Consider the following 17531-nt stretch of genomic DNA (forward strand, 5'->3'; position numbering starts at 1 on the left):
GTTAAGAAAGCTCACCAACGACTCTACTTTCTCAGAAGACTCAGGAAATTTGGCATGTCAGCTACAACTCTCACCAATTGTAGCACAGCTTGGTATGGATCCTGCTCTGCCCATGACCGCAGGAAACTACAAAAGGTTGTGAATGTAGCCCAGTCCATCACACAAACCAACCTCCCATCCATTGACTCTATCTCCAATTCCCGCTGCCTCGGAAAGGCAGCCAGCATTATTAAGGACCCCACGCACCCCGGACATACTCTCTTCCACCTTCTTCCGTCAGGAAAAAGATACAAAAGTTTGAGGTCACGTCTGTCTTTGAGAAGGATATGGCGGGGAGGAAGAACAACACAGATTAATGATAAAAATTACCCGCACTTTCACAGCACCTCGAATGAAATTAAAATCAGGAACTCTTTGAAATATTCAAATCTATCTTTACAAATGTGAAATGTGCAATGCATCAAATTCGCTAAATCATTCATTCTGCACAACATAGTTATTAAATATTTAAAACGAGCGGCTAAATGGTTGAACACTGGGAGCTAAGGGGGATATTGACATGAAATACTGAAAATGTTTCTTACCGATCACAATGTTCCGCCGCCAGATATGCAGAACAGGTCAGAGCCATGGTGATACAGAGCTGGATAATACAGAGAGCAGGCATCACCACTTCCCTGATGTTACAAAGAGAAATGGGATAGGCCACCTCGACCAGAAATCCGACTCGTCGCTTGCAGTTACACCTTTCGAAGTTGCCACCCGTGAATCGGTTGATAGCCAGCACATTGAGGGTTCAAATCCCACTCCAGGGGTTGAGCAGAGAATCCAGGTTGACATATTTTGGTGCAGTACAGAGGGAGTGCTGCACTGTGGTGGGAGATGTTGCTCGGTTGATGTGTTAAACTGCGACCCGGTCTGCCTATTCAGGTGGATACAAACCATCCCGGGGCGAGGTTGAGCAAAGCAGTTCTCCAGGTGTCCCGGTCAAAATGACTTGCTTAACCTACGCTACCAAAAAAACTAACAGATAAATCTGGCCATTTCTGCATTTGCTATTTGTTGAATCTTGTTGCTCACAACTTGTCTGTGTGCCATTACAAAATAGCAGTTGAATTGCAAAAGTAATCGGCAAGTTGTAGGGTTCCGTGCCACGTCCCTGGTTCACAAAAGACACTATATAAATGTAATTCTGGCTTCCTAGTTATTCACATTTCCCCAGTGCACTGGTGCATTGTTTAGTAAATCCTCCTTATCTCTGAAATTACAAATACATTCATCACTGAGGTGAGTGAGCACGGAGGTGTGAAGGGTATTGTGTCCACTCCAGGCCAGCTACAGGTGACGCCTCCCATCACCCAAACTCATCAACAACACCACAAATAAGTAATTTCCCCCGAGAGCAATTTCACTATCAGCAAGATTGCAGGGGCCTGCGAGCCAGCAAATCTGAATTATTTCATGTTGCTCCAGCAATCGTTCCTGGTTAGAATGCACGGTGCAGCGTGTCCGTGATGTGCAGAATGCTGGTCACAGTGCACTTGGGAAATCAGGAAATAAATTGCATTGATCCCCCCCCCCCCACCCCCACCCCCACCCCACCAACCTGTGATCGAATAATATGGGGATTGTCAACAATTATATGTGAAGGTGGACTTGCCATGTCTCTCATGTTGCACATATTGTGGATCAATTGGGAGGGCAGTGATTGTGGTGATATGCTTGTCGATAATATTACATGTACTCAGCAGTGTGACCTCCCACCAGCAGGTGGCGTAAGACATCAGTCAGGTGACATCCGGCTACCAGCAGAAGGTTGTAAGGCGTACACGAGGACAGTTGCACATACCGGTAGTTCCAGGAGAGTCTAAAGGAACTCCGTCATAACTTGGTCTGTATCTTATTCGTATCGTTACGTGTGCATTAATAAATCATCGTTCTGACTAGGTCACCAGCAGTTCTGTAGAATCATTGCTGGACAAGATCACGGAACACAACAGTGATGGCAGATTGCGGTGAGCTTCAGGTTCGGATCGGAGTCTGAGGGATCATTCTATTCCGACAGGAGTTATTTTAGGAAAGGACACTAACTACCACGAGCAAAACTAGCGAACGTTACAAAGAACAAAAAACAAAGAAATGTACAGCACAGGAACAGGCCCTTCGGCCCTCCAAGCCCGTGCCGACCATGCTGCCCGACTAAACTACAATCTTCTACACTTCCTGGGTGCGTATCCCTCTATTCCCATCCTATTCATGTATTTGTCAAGATGCCCCTTAAATGTCACTATCGTCCCTGCTTCCACCACCTACTCCGGTAGCGAGTTCCAGGCACCCACTACCCTCTGCGTAAAAAACTTGCCTCGTACATCTACTCTAAACTTTGCCCCTCTCACCTTAAACCTATGCCCCCTAGTAATTGACCCCTCTACCCTGGGGAAAAGCCTCTGACTATCCACTCTGTCTATGCCCCTCATAATTTTGTCTACCTCTATCAGGTCTCCCCTCAACCTCCTTCGTTCCAGTGAGAACAAACCGAGTTTATTCAACCGCTCCTCATAGCTAATGCCCTCCATACCAGGCAACATTCTGGTAAATCTCTTCTGCACCCTCTCTAAAGCCTCCACATCCTTCTGGTAGTGTGGCGACCAGAATTGAACACTATACTCCAAGTGTGGCCTAACTAAGGTTCTATACAGCTGCAACATGACTTGCCAATTCTTATACTCAATGCCCCGGCCAATGAAGGCAAGCATGCCGTATGCCTTCTTGACTACCTTCTCCACCTGTGTTGCCCCTTTCAATGACCTGTGGACCTGTACTCCTAGATCTCTTTGACTTTCAATACTCTTGAGGGTTCTACCATTCACTGTATATTCCCTACCTGCATTAGACCTTCCAAAATGCATTACCTCACATTTGTCCGGATTAAACTCCATCTGCCATCTCTCCACCCAAGTCTCCAAACAATCTAAATCCTGCTGTATCCTCCGACAGTCCTCTTCGCTATCCGCAATTCCACCAACCTTTGTGTCGTCTGCAAACTTACTAATCAGACCAGTTACATTTTCCTCCAAATCATTTATATATACTACAAAGAGCAAAGGTCCCAGCACTGATCCCTGTGGAACACCACTGGTCACAGCCCTCCAATGAGAAAAGCATCCTTCCATTGCTACTCTCTGCCTTCTATGGCCTAGCCAGTTCTGTATTCACCTTGCCAGCTCACCCCTGATCCCGTGTGACTTCACCTTTTGTACTAGTCTACCATGAGGGACCTTGCCAAAGGCCTTACTGAAGTCCATATAGACAACATCCACTGCCCTACCTGCATCAATCATCTTAGTGACCTCCTCGAAAAACTCTATCAAGTTAGTGAGACACGACCTCCCCTTCACAAAACCGTGCTGCCTCTCACTAATACGTCCATTTGCTTCCAAATGGGAGTAGATCCTGTCTCGAAGAATTCTCTCCAGTAATTTCCCTACCACTGAAGTAAGGCTCACCGGCCTGTAGTTCCCGGGATTATCCTTGCTACCCTTCTTAAACAGAGGAACAACATTGGCTATTCTCCAGTCCTCCGGGACATCCCCTGAAGACAGCGAGGTTCCAAAGATTTCTGTCAAGGCCTCAGCAATTTCCTGTTATCCTGTTCCATGCGAGGGGAGTTTGTAAATCTTGTTCAGGAAGGTGTGGAGGTTCTCGTCTGATGGAACGGAGTGTCAGAAACAGCATCACAGAAATACATGCCCGAGTCTGTCCTGGTGACGTGCTGAACCATCAGAGAGCAGGCCTTATTTTACAAACTCAGAAGATTGATAATGCTCCCCAAATCCTTGCTCGTATGCCTTTGGTAGGATGTAGTCAGCATCAGTTGAGGGGCGTTGACTGGGTTTTGCTGGTGCTACTGAATGGTATGTTTACTCATGGTGGCTTTCTCCATCCAGCGTTTGGAGGTTCTTCAAAGGCATCCTGACCTTCACTTACGGGTATCGACTGTTTCGGCTGAATCACAGCCGCTTGGGGACAGAGTCATGTCAACAAGGGAGCAGCAAGGGTGAGTGATCCTGTGTCCAGACCCATTACTTATTACAAGAACAGAGAACTCCGGGGGAAAAACTCGTCAGGCCTGGCAGCAGACGTAGAGAGAGAAAACAGATCTGCTCTGTTTTTTCAGCATTCTCAATGCCCCAACATCATCGATCAGCCCAGCCTTTTTCACATTGAGCAAGGAGGATCAAACCACTGCTGAATAATCATGCGGGCGCGTTTCATGGGCAGGTAATGCCCATTCAAATGAAGCACACTGCGAGATTCAGTCAATGTCTGTGAAGTGCTTTTCTGATGGCTCCGAGAGCATTGAGACACCCAAAGCTTTCTTCAATCTTAAATGACTCCTCATGCGTTCCCATCGGGAGGACGCTTTTAGATTCACGTACATCTGGGTTTTATTTTTTGACTGTTTTATGTTAGTTGTAAAAATGGAAATTTAAAGAAGAGAAAAGTCTTTTTTTTTTAATCCAAGAGGGATTTTCAATGGGACATGATTTTGGAAGGGTCACAAGTGTGGAATTCAAATGGTGCAATAACATCAGGGTGTGGCATGAGCTCTCACAAGTGTCCCGAGAGACAGCCAACCATGAACTAGATAACAGCTTTAGATGCATTAATAAATAATAAATAATTCATTTATTAGTTACATAACTATTATATTAATGATTTATTAATAATAAATAAATAATGTATTAATTAATTATACAACTTTATGCTAATTAGTAATTACATGACGGCATTATATTAATTAATGGTTAATTAATAATAAATAAATAAATAATTATATACCAACTTCATATTAATAATTACAGAACAGCTTTATATTAATTGATGTTAGTTACAAATGACATATGTACAGGTTCACAACACAAGAGAGAGAGGCAGATAAGGCAAGTGCCATTTTTCAGATGTGAATATTAAATGTGTTCAAGATATAAATGAAATCAATTTCCTGTGTACATGAAAGGGATCTGAACTCTTAGGGAACAGAAGTCGGCCATTCAGCCCTTCGATCCTGCTCCTCCATTCAATCAGATCATGGCTGATCGCTCCCTGGTCTCAGATCCACCTCCCTACCTGTTCTCCATATCCTTTAACCCATTTTAAAATCAGAAATATATCCTTTTCCTTCTTGATTTAATGACTCAGACCCCACCGCACTGTGGGGCAGTGAGTTCCACAAATTCACCTACCTCTGCGAGAAGTAGTTCCTCCTCATCTCAGTTCTAAATCTACCGCCTCTCAAACCTATACCTGTGACCTCTCGTCCTAGATTGCGCCACAAGGGGGCGCATTTTGTTTGCGTTTACTCCTCTCGTCCTGAAAAGCTGCAGACTTCATGCCAGCAAAGTTACCAGGAGGCGGACTACAGCCTGTGAAATCCCAGTCAGAAGCAGCAGGAAGCGGCTGGGCTAGAACTATCCAGCGCTTCATTGGAGCCGTGGCGGAGTCAGAACTGGAGAGACACACAAGTGGAGCCCACTCACAGGAAAGAATATGGGCTGGATTCTCCGATTTTGAGGCCATGTCCGGAGCATGTGTCTAGTCTTACAACAAAAAAGTCGGCGGCGCCCCCGCACGGCCCGCTGAGGGCTAGCAGCCGGGCCCAGGTAAACGCCCGGCGTTCCCGACAGAAACGGTTGGAGAATTGCCGTGATGACCTGCAGCGGTCGAGCTGTACGACGTGGCGCCGGCCACGTGCAGACCCAGCCTGCCAGATAGTGCCCCCTCGTAACCCCTCCTCGCCACCCCTGGAGCATCCACCCCACCAGTACCCCCAGCCCCGCCGAAGCCCCCCCCCCCCCACCCGGCTAGCGGAACGGCTCTTCCCGCCGACTCTGCCGACTCTGGGCACAGTCCGCAGCCGCCACGTGAGGTTAACCAAACCTCAAGTGATCCACGCCGTCGGGAAGTCGGCCCATCGGGGGGGGGAGCATCGGGGGAGGGCCTTCAGGTGACATCCTGAGGCCTTCTCAACGGCGTGCGGCACACTCCCCGATGACCCCATTTTGGAGTCAAAAAGGGATCTTGGCGCCAAAAGGGATTCTCCGCCCAATGTGATTTCAGTCGGCAATCAGAGAATCCCGCCCCATAGCTTCGACAAAGAGTCATCCAGACACAAAACGTTAGCTCCTTTCTCTCTCCACAGATGCTGCCAGACCTGCTGAGATTGGCCAGTATTTTCTGTTTTTTTAAAGAACGTAGCGAGCACTCACTCACCTGTTCTGTGGACCAAGAGGTGGAAAATGGGTGGCAGCAGAATTCTGCCTTGTCCCCGGGTCCTTTGCTGGGTCTGGTCGATTCTGATGACTTGTTATGACTGAGCTCTGGTGGAATGGAAGTAATCTGCACGGAGTGTTCCTGGGTGGGGTAGGGTGGGGTGGGGGAGTCTCTAAAAGACCAGGCGTGTCAAGGCCAACGTGTCACTGTGGGCACCTCTGTGTTTGAGGTGTGATGTTTGAAACGACTCAGCGAGGAAACCACTCACAAGACCCATGCCTTGCCCGAAGTTCGCAGCTCCCGAACACACAGCATTTCTTAAAGAACAGACTGGATAATGGTCAGATCAGTAATCACTGAGCTAGCAGCACGGGTGATCATACCCAGGTTATACTGCAGGCTGTGCCAGACTGCACTGTACCCGAGGGGAAAAAACCTGTGCGAGTGTGTTTATATTACGCAGTCCGCTGCAGCTATTCATGTATTGATGCATTCATTAGATATGCACATAAAGGAGAAAGGGCTAGAAGGTTTACATGAAGAGGAGTTGGGGGTGGGGGGGGGTTCTGTGTGGAGATAAGCCATAAGAACATAAAAACTAGGAGTAGGCTATCTGGCCCCTCGAGTCGCTTCGCCATTCAATAAGACCATGGCTGATCTTTTTGTGGACTCAGCTCCACTTACCCGCCCGCTCACCGTAACCCTTAATTCATTTACCTTTCAAAACTCTAGCTATCTTTGCCTTAAATACATTTAACAAGGTAGCCTCAACTGCTTCTCTGGGCAGGGTATTCCACAGATTCACCACCCTTTGGATGAAGAAGTTCCTCCTCAACTCAGTCCTAAATCTGCTCCCCCTTATTTTGAGGCTGTGCCCCCTAGTTCTAATTACACCCCCCAGTGGAAACAACCTCCCTGCTTCTATATTAACTATTCCCTTCATAATTTTATGTTTCTATAAGATCCCCCCTCATTCTGCTAAATTCCAATGAGTAGAGTCCCAGTCTACTCAGTCTCTCCTCAGAAGCTAATCCTCTCAACTCCGGAATCAACCGAGTGAATCGCCTCTGCATCCCCTCCAGTGCCAGTACATCCTTTTTCAAGTAAGCAGACCAAAACTGTACACAGTACTCCAGCTGTGGCCTCACCAGCACCCTATACAGCTGCAACATAACCTCCCCAAGCCAGTTGGACTGGATCTGTGTTGTGGATGCTCTGTAGATAATATGGCCCCAAATATACTGGAGGGAAGGGTGGGGATCATTAACACTGCAATGAAGTTACTGTGGAAAGCTCCTGGTCGCCACATTCTGGAGCCTGTTTGGGTAAACAGAGGGAGAATTCAGAATGTCCAAATTACCTAACAACATGTCTTTCGGGACTTGTGGGAGGAAACCGGAGCACCCGGAGGAAACTCACCTTGCGTTTATGAACAGATTACATTTTAATGCCTCGGATAAAACTGACTGTTGATGCTTACCTCCATGGTCAATCAGCCCTCGAAACTATGCCCGCACTCTCTGCCACTTCCAGTCTTGTGTTTCTGAGACTGTGTTCTGTTGAAGCCCTTACCCACACAGATCTGAGCTTCAGATATAGTATTGTCTCTCCATTAGCCTGAACAACAGTGGAGATGGAATTCATGTATATTCGTTCTGTGTATTTGCCCACTTGGAACCTAACTACAATGTTTATAAATGTACAGGAGATAAGGGCTTTCATTTCTGCTTTTCACAGAAGAAAGCACATAACTGCTTTTGAAGTGGTGAGGAATTGTCAGTCATAGGTAGATGCTCATAAACATTGTGGTTAGGTTTACAGCAGGGTACCTGAGATGCATTCCAGGATTAAGGGAAATGAAAATGGCAGTCTGCAAGCTGCCAATTACAGCCGACTAAAAGCTTTTTCTCTTTGAAAGTGAATAGAAGCTTTACAGATCAAAGGATATGAAGAGTTTAAAGCCTTGTGATGTGATGTTGGCTTGCTATGAATTATAAACTGCTGCTTTCTAGACACCTGTCTGAGGCAGCAAGTGAAAGGGACAGGTGAGTGAAAAAGCATTGATTGTTTTTCACTGTTTCTGCCTGGACTGCTCTTTCGCTTCCAGGTAGGGGTGACTGATGAGGGGGGTCTCTGATATGGGGGAATCTCTGTTTTAGGGGGGGGGTCTCTGGAGCATCCAGAGGAAACCCGGACAGACACGGGGTGAACGTGCAAATTCCACACAGATAGGCATCCAAAGCCTGAATCGAACCCGGGTCCCTGCCGCTTTGAGGCAGCAGTGCTGACCACAGTGCCGCCCTCATTAAATACCTTTCCGGACATAGAAAAATATAAATGGTTGCATTCTGTTATGCTGCTCGCTCACGCCGGGTTAATTGAAGGTTATGTTGGTGTGATCATGTAAATAAGCTTGATTATCAGCCCGTTGCACTGTGTTGGTGCTCAATCCATGGCCAACTAATCCTGGCGTTGGACTGGAACCCAGAGCTCCTCAGCTCGAGGGTGAATCATCACCCCAGAAAAACGCTGCAATTAACATCCAGTTTCCCAGCTCTCCATGGCAGAAACTCGACCAGATTATAGATAACACCCTCCGGAAGGACAATGCAGTCTTTTCACTTTATAAATGTAACATCTGTTTATTGAACAGTTTTACAATAGTTGTCACCTTTAAATAATTATTAACATTTAAGAGTTTCCTTGATTTCAGCTGGTCCGAGTCATATCGTGAAGACATAAAATGCTAGCCGTTGCCTTTAGGGCAATAGACAAGGCCACCAGGTGGACTAGTTTTATTAGTCCACTCATGGAATTAATTTTTTAAAATAACGGTCAGTGTGATTTTTGCTCATTACTACAGGAAGTTGTCGGTGCTCAACAAGGCAATAATTCTCCACTTGGTGCACCAGATGCACTCCAAACGAAGGTCACAATCCGAGATGTGCTCCCTTTCTATCTTTCCAACAGTGTGCCTTAATCCTGACCCCCCCCCCCCCCCCCCCCACCAACTGCATCAGGACCAAAGTGACACGCCCAATTCCCCTACCCAGGATCTCGGCAGCCTTTCTGGTTGAAACAGCCAATACGCTGGCAAATGGTGATGAAAAGGTAACTGAGGTAATCCAAGGAGGATTGAGATTGCCTGGCACTAACTTCATTTAAATCCGGGACAGTTTGAGATGCGAATCTTCCCCAATACGGGCCTGAAATATCAGTTCACTTCTATTCTCCAAACATTTCCTCGTCTGCTGACCGTTTCCAGCTTCGGTTTTGCCGTCACATTTCCACCCACCGTTCTTTCACTTTTTCAATTCACATTTGCACCGTCACTACGTCCGTCCATTTCCACCTGCCTACGATTGCTCAAAGTCTGCTCTGCCTCAGCTCCTCCGAGCTGCTGAAACCCTCATTCGTCCCTTTGTTATCTCGAGACTGAACTCTCCCAAAGCAGTCCCGCCTGCTCTCCCACCTTCAACCCTCCATAAACCTGAGGTCCACCAAATCTCTGCTGCCTCTACCTTAACAAGTCCCATTCCCCTATTACCCCAGTGCTCGTTGATCTACGACTCCTGGTCATCATTGTTTTCATGGCCTCACTTACTCCCTGTCTCTTCCAGCTCCACAGCTTCCGAGATATCCACGCTTCGCTAATTCCGGCCTCTCGAGCATCCCTGATTTGAATTGCTCCACAATTGGTGGCCGTGCCTCCAGCCGCCTGGTCCCCAAGCTCCGGAATATCCTTCCTACGCCCCTCCACCTCTCTAACTTGCTTTCCTCCATTAAGACATTCCTTAACTACCTACCTCCTTGGCTCCCTGTCCCAACACGTCCGTATGTCCAATCCAATATGTGGATTGTTTTATAATGCCCGTTTCGGGTTGTTTCACTACATTAAAAGGCGCTACATAAATGCAAGTTGTTGTTTCCACCAAGTTCCCCTACTGACCAAGAAAGTGAGCAACTATTTTTCTGCCCTAGATTCAAGGCGGGATCCAAAACGGGCCGCTTGTTAACTCGTCATTCCACCAAGACACACATTGTAAACAATCCTCTCTGCACTCAACCCCAGAGCTCCCAGAAGTGACAGGGCATTATCCTCACCCAATCCCTGGCACCCATCTCCCCGAGGAAGTGAGAAGAAAGGAAGACTCAACAGTCAATATTCAGGGAGACATAGAAAATAGGAGCAGGTGGAGGCCATTCGGCCCTTCGAGCCTGCTCCGTCATTCATTATGATCATGGCTGATCATCCAACACATTAACCTGTTCCCACTTCCCCCACATATCCTTCAATCCTTTTAGCCCCAAGAGCTGTACCTAACTCCTTCTTGAAAGCATACAATATTTTGGCCGACCTCAAATTCCACATACTCGCCACTCTCTGGCTGACAAAATTCCTCCTCAACTCAATCCTCAATATCCTTAGTCTATGAACCCTGGTTCTGGACTCCGCTGCCATTGGGAACATCCATCCTGCATCTACCCTGCCTGGTCCTGGTAGAATTTTATAGGTTTCCAGGAGATCCCCTCCCCGCCTCATTCTTCTAAACTCCACAGCGAATATAATACAAACTGACTCAATTTCTGCTCATATGTCAATCTCGCCTTCCCTTGAATCAGTCTGGTCAACCTTTGCTGCACTCCCTGCAGAGCAAGAACATCCAATCCAGTTTGGTTGTGTGGCTGTGCAGGCCCCAAATTGTGACTCTCAGATCTTTCCTTCGCGTGTACCTTAGGTTGAATAAAACCAATCGGCCCTGAAGTTAGACATAAGTTTGAGACTTCAATATCAATTCAAGTGCCGTCACGTGACTTATTCTTCCCTGTGGGCTGTTGAGAACTCCATTGAGAACATGACCAAATTCCTTCAAACTCTACTCTGGGCTACAGGCTCACAAACCATCGAGGGGTACAGACCCAACTGCTCCCCCACCATCCCCCAGCTCACCTCCACTGCTGTTACCTGAACACGGATGTTAACCTGATAACCTCGTTTCATGGAAGTCTCCTTCATTAAAGTAGCAAATTTGATGCAAACCCTCTTAAGGCCTTTATCTACTGGTATCACACATCACAACGTTCATGGACGAAGAAAGACTTCCTGTGTTGTGTGGAAATTATATGAAAACAGCTTCAATGAGTAACTTGTGTGTGAATGAACAAGCTGAACGGCAGTCCTGGAGGTCAGCGCACGGGAATGTCTGCAGTTTTCTGTGATAGGTACACCCGAGCAACAACTGCAGATGAACAGTTGACGGTGAGTTCCTGATGCGGACATTGCGGAAGACCTGCCCACCCGGCCTGTGGGATACTTCCAATGAATCAGCTGACAGGGATGAGGGAGGCCAATCGGCCCACCTAGCCCTAGCCCCTTCCCAGAGAACATTCAAGCTTCCCCCACCCTCCCCATCAACCACCACCCCACCCTCCCCCAACGCTGGAGGCCTAACCCACACCTGAAAGAGCTTTCTTAATCTCCTCTGCCCTGCTGAATGGACACAGGATTCCAATGAAAGCCTCACAGTAGGGAAAAAAAACAGTTCAGCAGCACTGAAGGGAACAAAGATCCTGCGGCATAAATCTGGGATGGAGTCTCCGGTAACCCAGCCTCGTGGTTCTCGGTCCCGCACGCAATTCGTTGGCGGTGGGATTTTATCTTCCCGCTATTTGTCAATAGGATTTCCCATTGGATCCACCGGTGGGGGTGCGCTACCGGCCAGCGAAAATGAACCACAATGACCGGAGGATTCTGGCCCTGGACTCTGTGAGCTGGTACTAACCAACCAAGCTGGCAATGCAGTTTAACATATCTCCCCATCTCTGTGACTTCAGACCCACAGCAATGTGGCTGACTCTCAAATGCCCACTGAGATGGCCTAACGGGACACTCACCTCAAGGGCAATTAGGGGTGGGCAGTAAATGCTGGCCTTGCCAGTGACACCCACATCCTACGAATGAATGGGGGAAAAAATAAAATCCAGCTCACGGAAGTCTGAAACCCCCTTCTACAAATGGTAATCGATGCCAGATCAATTGTTGAATCGAAAATGGAGGTTGATAGATTGGTCACCACAGGCGTTGAAGGGACGAGTGTATAGAGTTCAGCCACTGATCGGCCTTGATGTCTTTGAGTGGCAGAACAGCGGTCAAACGGCCTCCTCCTGTTGCTACATTCCAAGGTCTCACACCATCATACAAAGTTCAGGTTGAGCCTGCAATAGGACACGTCTCCGACATTTGGAATCATCAGGTTGCTGTTGACTTCCTGGTCTCAAAGTCACCACTGACTAGAACAGGGGACATTTAACGTATTACTTTGGAAAGGAGAGGAATGAGACTGAACTGGTTATATTCTATCTGTCTACGTAAACAGCATAACATTGTCATGTATACGAAAAGAGTTGTTAAAAACCATCTATGATTTTCTGAAACACACATTCAGCTGACTGTAGAATAATTTAACATTAATGGACGGGGGTGGTGGATATAAAGCAGATGCAAACAGCTGGGTGGAGGGGAAAGTGAAACACAACATAAATAAAATATCTACCAGAGTATTAACTTATCGCTGACTTGGATGTGATTGTCAGTAACGCTGCACTAGTGAATGGGGCTGTGAGAACAATTCCTTAACCTCTGTTGGTACAATCGAGGAAACCATGGGGAGGCGGGCAGCAACCACATAGCAGGTCCTCCTGTCGGAACTCAGAACCGCAAACAAGGCCCCCACCAAAAGCCTCCTGCTGCTTACCTGTGGCAGTCCTGGGCTGCTCTCAATGCCATCTGACGCAAAAGAAATACAAGTTTATTCAACTGCTCTGCGTTTGCAAAGGGCATGCCTTGCCTCCCATGTGTTTGAGAGAGAAGAACATAAGCCTTTACAGGAGGAACAGCCGAGGATTCAGAAAATAAAAGTACAAGTTGACCCAAGATCTTCTGTCTGTCAGACCTGGCAGGTGTAGCCATGGTTCTTCCCTGTAACGGCGCATTGAGCAAGTGTATAGGCTCGCTGTCCTTAATGTCACAGTATCGTGGCCCTGGCATCTGGAATCTCAAGCCCTGCATCTCAGCCCTTTGGAAAGAGAACCACGTTTTGCAACGTCCTGCCCTTGAACCACACATGCGCCAACCAAAGTGAGCAGCTACCACTGGCACTACACTAAAGTCAGAAGTTGTAGCTGAATGTACAACATGCTAGCCAGTCACAGTGCAAAGCTCGAACACACAGTGCGTTATAGCTTGTGCTTGGTGTTGGCGGAGTGCCGGTAACTCCTGCGCTCCGATGTATTCCGCTTGACCCGGATGGTGACAACCGGCTGCTCCTGGTTGAGAGATGGACTCGAGCGGGATTTCGTCAAGCCATTCCCTTCGTTCTCAATGGTGTCAAACAGGGCGGATTCAAACTTGTCCAGGTCATCTGTTCCAGCTTTCACCTTGGCGCGAAGCAGTGAGACGTACGTGCTGAATCTCATTTTCTATTGAAAAGAAAGCACAAAGCTTCAATATTTCTCATTCATCAAAGATGTTTCCACTCGTTGTGGTGGTACAATGGGTCCTAAACCAGGAGCCATAAGTCTAGGATAGTCACTGTCGAGTCCAACAGTGAATGCAGGGGGACTTGCAAACACTGCCATAGATTAGTTGAACCAATTGGCCTGTCTCTGCTGTAAATCAATGCAACATTGCAGCATGCTAATCACTTTAACATCAACAGTGTGGAGACAAAATCACAAGAAATAAATCTGTGTCCAATGTTGTTGAGGTCGCCTTTGCCAAATGTAACAGGCCTCCACTTTGCTCACTGGGTACTTCCTGGTCCTGCGCAGAGAGGAGCAGGAAGCTCTCCTAATACCCCTCCATTGCCCTACAAAAAAGAGAGCGGTGGGCTCACGGAACGACGAGGCACAGAAGGCAACCATTTGGCCCGTCAATGGGTCACTCATCTCATCGCTGTACCTGGGCTCTTGCCAAGTACAAAATGGCTGCCACACACAATACCATTGCAACAGACACTTCCACACAGCCAGTGGTGGACAAAGCACCGTGGGACGTTTCTGGGCTCTTTGTAATCAGCGGGTTCCTCAATATGTGTCTGGTTAGTGCAACTTTAGTCTTTCCTGTGAAATTGTCTCTATTCTCACCTCAAATTCCAGGTATTCCTCTTTCAGTTTGTATTCCTCCAGCTCCTTGCCCTTCACTTTCTTGTCAGGAGGGTACGAGTGATGCTCAGTCAGGTCCACAGTCATCGATTTGAGTCTGGTATCATGAGCCTTTATCTGCTCCTCCTGCGAAGTTCAGGGAGAATAGTAAAAGCTAAAGTAAAATTGGACCTCTAAACCCTGCCACCCCCACCCCGTACCAAGTAATATGCAGAAGTTGCTGTGACGCTGATCTGTTCTGGTTAGTCTCCGCTTCCGTTCTACGCGTGCTCCGCCCAAAGCCAGGCCCTTGGCCGTGGCTGTTTCCATTATTCTGAATCACAGGCTGTCCAGCTAGCGAACTGAGCTAACCTGCCCCCTTTTTCGTCGGTATACCAGCGTGAGTTCCCATATTCCTGCTGTACCTTCTTCCAGCCAGCAGAGAGTGCCATTGCACTGCCAAAACCAACGTGAACGTCTGCTTGCTGTGGTTTAGTGGGTAGCACTCTGGATTGAGGGTTCAAATCCTACTCCACAGCCTTAAACAAATAATCTAGGCTCTACACTCCCATGGAGTACTGAGGGAATGCTGCACTATCAGCGCTGTTGTCGTTCAGATGTAATGTGAAACAGAGGCCTTGCCTGCCCGATCAGGGTGCATGTCAAAAATCCCAGGACACATTTTGGAAGATGAGCAGGAGAGCCATAGATTATCATAGAATTTACAGTGCAGAAGGAGGCCATTCGGCCCATCGAGTCTGCACCGGCTCTTGGAAAGAGGTCAACACCTCCACCCTATCCCCATAACCCAGTAACCCCACCCAACACTAAGGGCAATTTTGGACACAAAGGGCAATTTATCATGGCCAATCCACCTAACCTGCACATCTTTGGACTGTGGGAGGAAACCGGAGCACCCGGAGGAAACCCACGCACACACGGGGAGGATGTGCAGACTCCGCACAGACAGTGACCCAAGCCGGAATTGAACCTGGGACCCTGGAGCTGTGAAGCAATTGTGCTATCCACGCGCTGCCCAGAGTCATCCCTGATGTCATGGCCAACATCGATCCCTCAGCAACATCACTAAAACAGATTGTCTGGCTATTATCGCATCGGTAGCATTGTGGGTAGCAATGTTGCTTCACAGCACCAGGATCCCAGGTTCGATTCCCCGCTGGGTCACTGTCTGTGTGGAGTCTGCACGTTCTCCCCGTGTCTGCGTGGGTTTCCTCCGGGTGCTCCGGTTTCCTCCCACAAGTCCCGAAAGACGTGCTGTTAGGTGAATTGGACATTCTGAATTCTCCCTCTGTGTACCTGAACAGGCGCCGAAATGTGGAGACTAGGGGATTTTCACAGTAATTTCATTGCAGTGCTAATGTAAGCCTAATTGTGAAACTAAGAAAGATTATTATTATCGCTGCTTGTGGGAAATTGGCTGCAGTAGTTCCTACAGCAGTGACCAAACTTCAAAAGTACTTCAATGGCTTTACAGCACCTCGGGAAATCCTGAGGTTGTGAAGGATGATTCTGAGAAGAAATATAGGAAATTTGACTCTGTTGACGGTGGGAATAATGAACGCAAATAACATGATGTTGGTCCATGTAACACATTACCTTACCAGTGGAGTCATTAAGAGGGCCTTATTGAAGATTGAACCACTGCCCTTTCACCCTGTGTCTTCAGGTACCTCAACCAATGGCTGTCATTCACCCAAGAACATTGGCATTGGCCTCAAATAACAATTCTGTGAAACTGGGGCATACCTACCTCGTGTGTTAATATGGACAGTATATGCTGTCGATCCCTAATTGCCCTTGAAAGGAGTGACCAACTAGGCCATTTCAGAGGGGCAATTAAGAGCCAACCTCATTGCTGTGGGTCTGGAGTCACGTGTAGGCCAGACCGGATAAAGACAGCAGATTTCCTTCCCTAAAGGGCATTAGTGAACCAGATGGGTTTTTCTGACAATCGATTGTAGTTGCCATGGTCACCATGACTGAGACTAGTTTTCAATGCCAGGTTAAATAACTGCCCTGGTGGGATTTGACTCCATGACCCCCCTGGACATTAGCCTGGGTGTCTGGATTACTGATCCACCGACGTTGCCACCGTCCCTCCCTATATGTGTGCATTCCCGTTGCCGTTTTAACAGAGGTATTACAGATATTTCATCTCCGGGTATACTGGAACACAGATTACTCACCGGGGACAGCCTAGTCAGGGTGGTGGGCAGAAGGGGCCGGCTGAACTTCTTCTGGGAACCAATGGCTGCAGGAAAAGGTGGCGCGGAGAACATGGCCGACACCAGATTAATTCGGGTGATCCAGGATTGCATCAGCTCTGCGCTCCTGATGGGAAAGAAATTGAGATTACAAATCGGGACACGAGGGAGAGCAGAATCCGGCATCTTCGAGGAAAACTATGAGGCAAACAGGTCCTAATTCTATTCGGTCACCATGGTGCTGCTGTTAGGTTACAAGATTTCCCAATTGCAGTGAAGATCAGAGTGACTTCCCCCTGTATGGATTACACTACAGGTATCAAAGAGGTAGATTCCCATCATCTGAATCTACGCGCTACATTTACCAGATGTCCATTTCCTAACAGAAGTCACTCACTCGTTCTTTAAAAAAGAGGTCAAATTAAATAATATTTGAGCACAGAAGGTCATTCAGCCCATAATTTCATCCCACCCTCCTAATCATTCCCACATATCTAGCCCAATCCCACCCTCCTGCTCATTCCCCATATCTAGCCCAATCCCACCCTCCTGCTCATTTCCCCATATCTAGCCCAATCCCACCCGCCTGCTCATTTCCCCATATCTAGCCCAATCCCACCCTCCTGCTCATTCCCCATATCTAGACCAATCCCACCCTCCTAATCATTCCCACAGATCTAGACCAATCACACACTACTGATCACTCTCCCATATCTGGACTAATCCCACCCTCCTCCTAACTCTTCAATATCTGGTCTAATCCCAGTTTCCAGGTCAGGTCTCCCATTCAGGCACCCAGCACATTAACACAGGAAAGATGTGAAGGAGTGGGGAAGAAACAATCACTGAGGCCGATACAGACGTTCTCAAACTTGGTCACAATCTTTTGTC

General features: G+C 47.7%; 1 protein-coding gene across 10 annotated transcripts in view; it reads right to left on the reverse strand.

The window, feature by feature from the left end:
- Positions 1 to 11701: 11701 nt before the first annotated feature.
- The window catches only part of LOC140403531 (PH and SEC7 domain-containing protein 1-like), a 213322-nt gene continuing 207492 nt past the window's right edge, over positions 11702 to 17531 (reverse strand). For all 10 annotated transcript variants that reach the window (XM_072491496.1, XM_072491497.1, XM_072491498.1 and 7 more), the window contains 3 exons: positions 16623 to 16767; positions 14419 to 14562; positions 11702 to 13752 (listed from right to left, as the gene is read on the reverse strand). In XM_072491496.1, the coding sequence (XP_072347597.1) occupies positions 13510 to 13752; positions 14419 to 14562; positions 16623 to 16767 (532 nt within the window). In that variant the 3' untranslated portion in view covers positions 11702 to 13509. The remainder of the gene's footprint in view (positions 13753 to 14418; positions 14563 to 16622; positions 16768 to 17531) is intronic.

Source organism: Scyliorhinus torazame, chromosome 28 (genome assembly GCF_047496885.1).
Source record: "Scyliorhinus torazame isolate Kashiwa2021f chromosome 28, sScyTor2.1, whole genome shotgun sequence".
Classification (NCBI taxonomy): domain Eukaryota; kingdom Metazoa; phylum Chordata; class Chondrichthyes; order Carcharhiniformes; family Scyliorhinidae; genus Scyliorhinus; species Scyliorhinus torazame.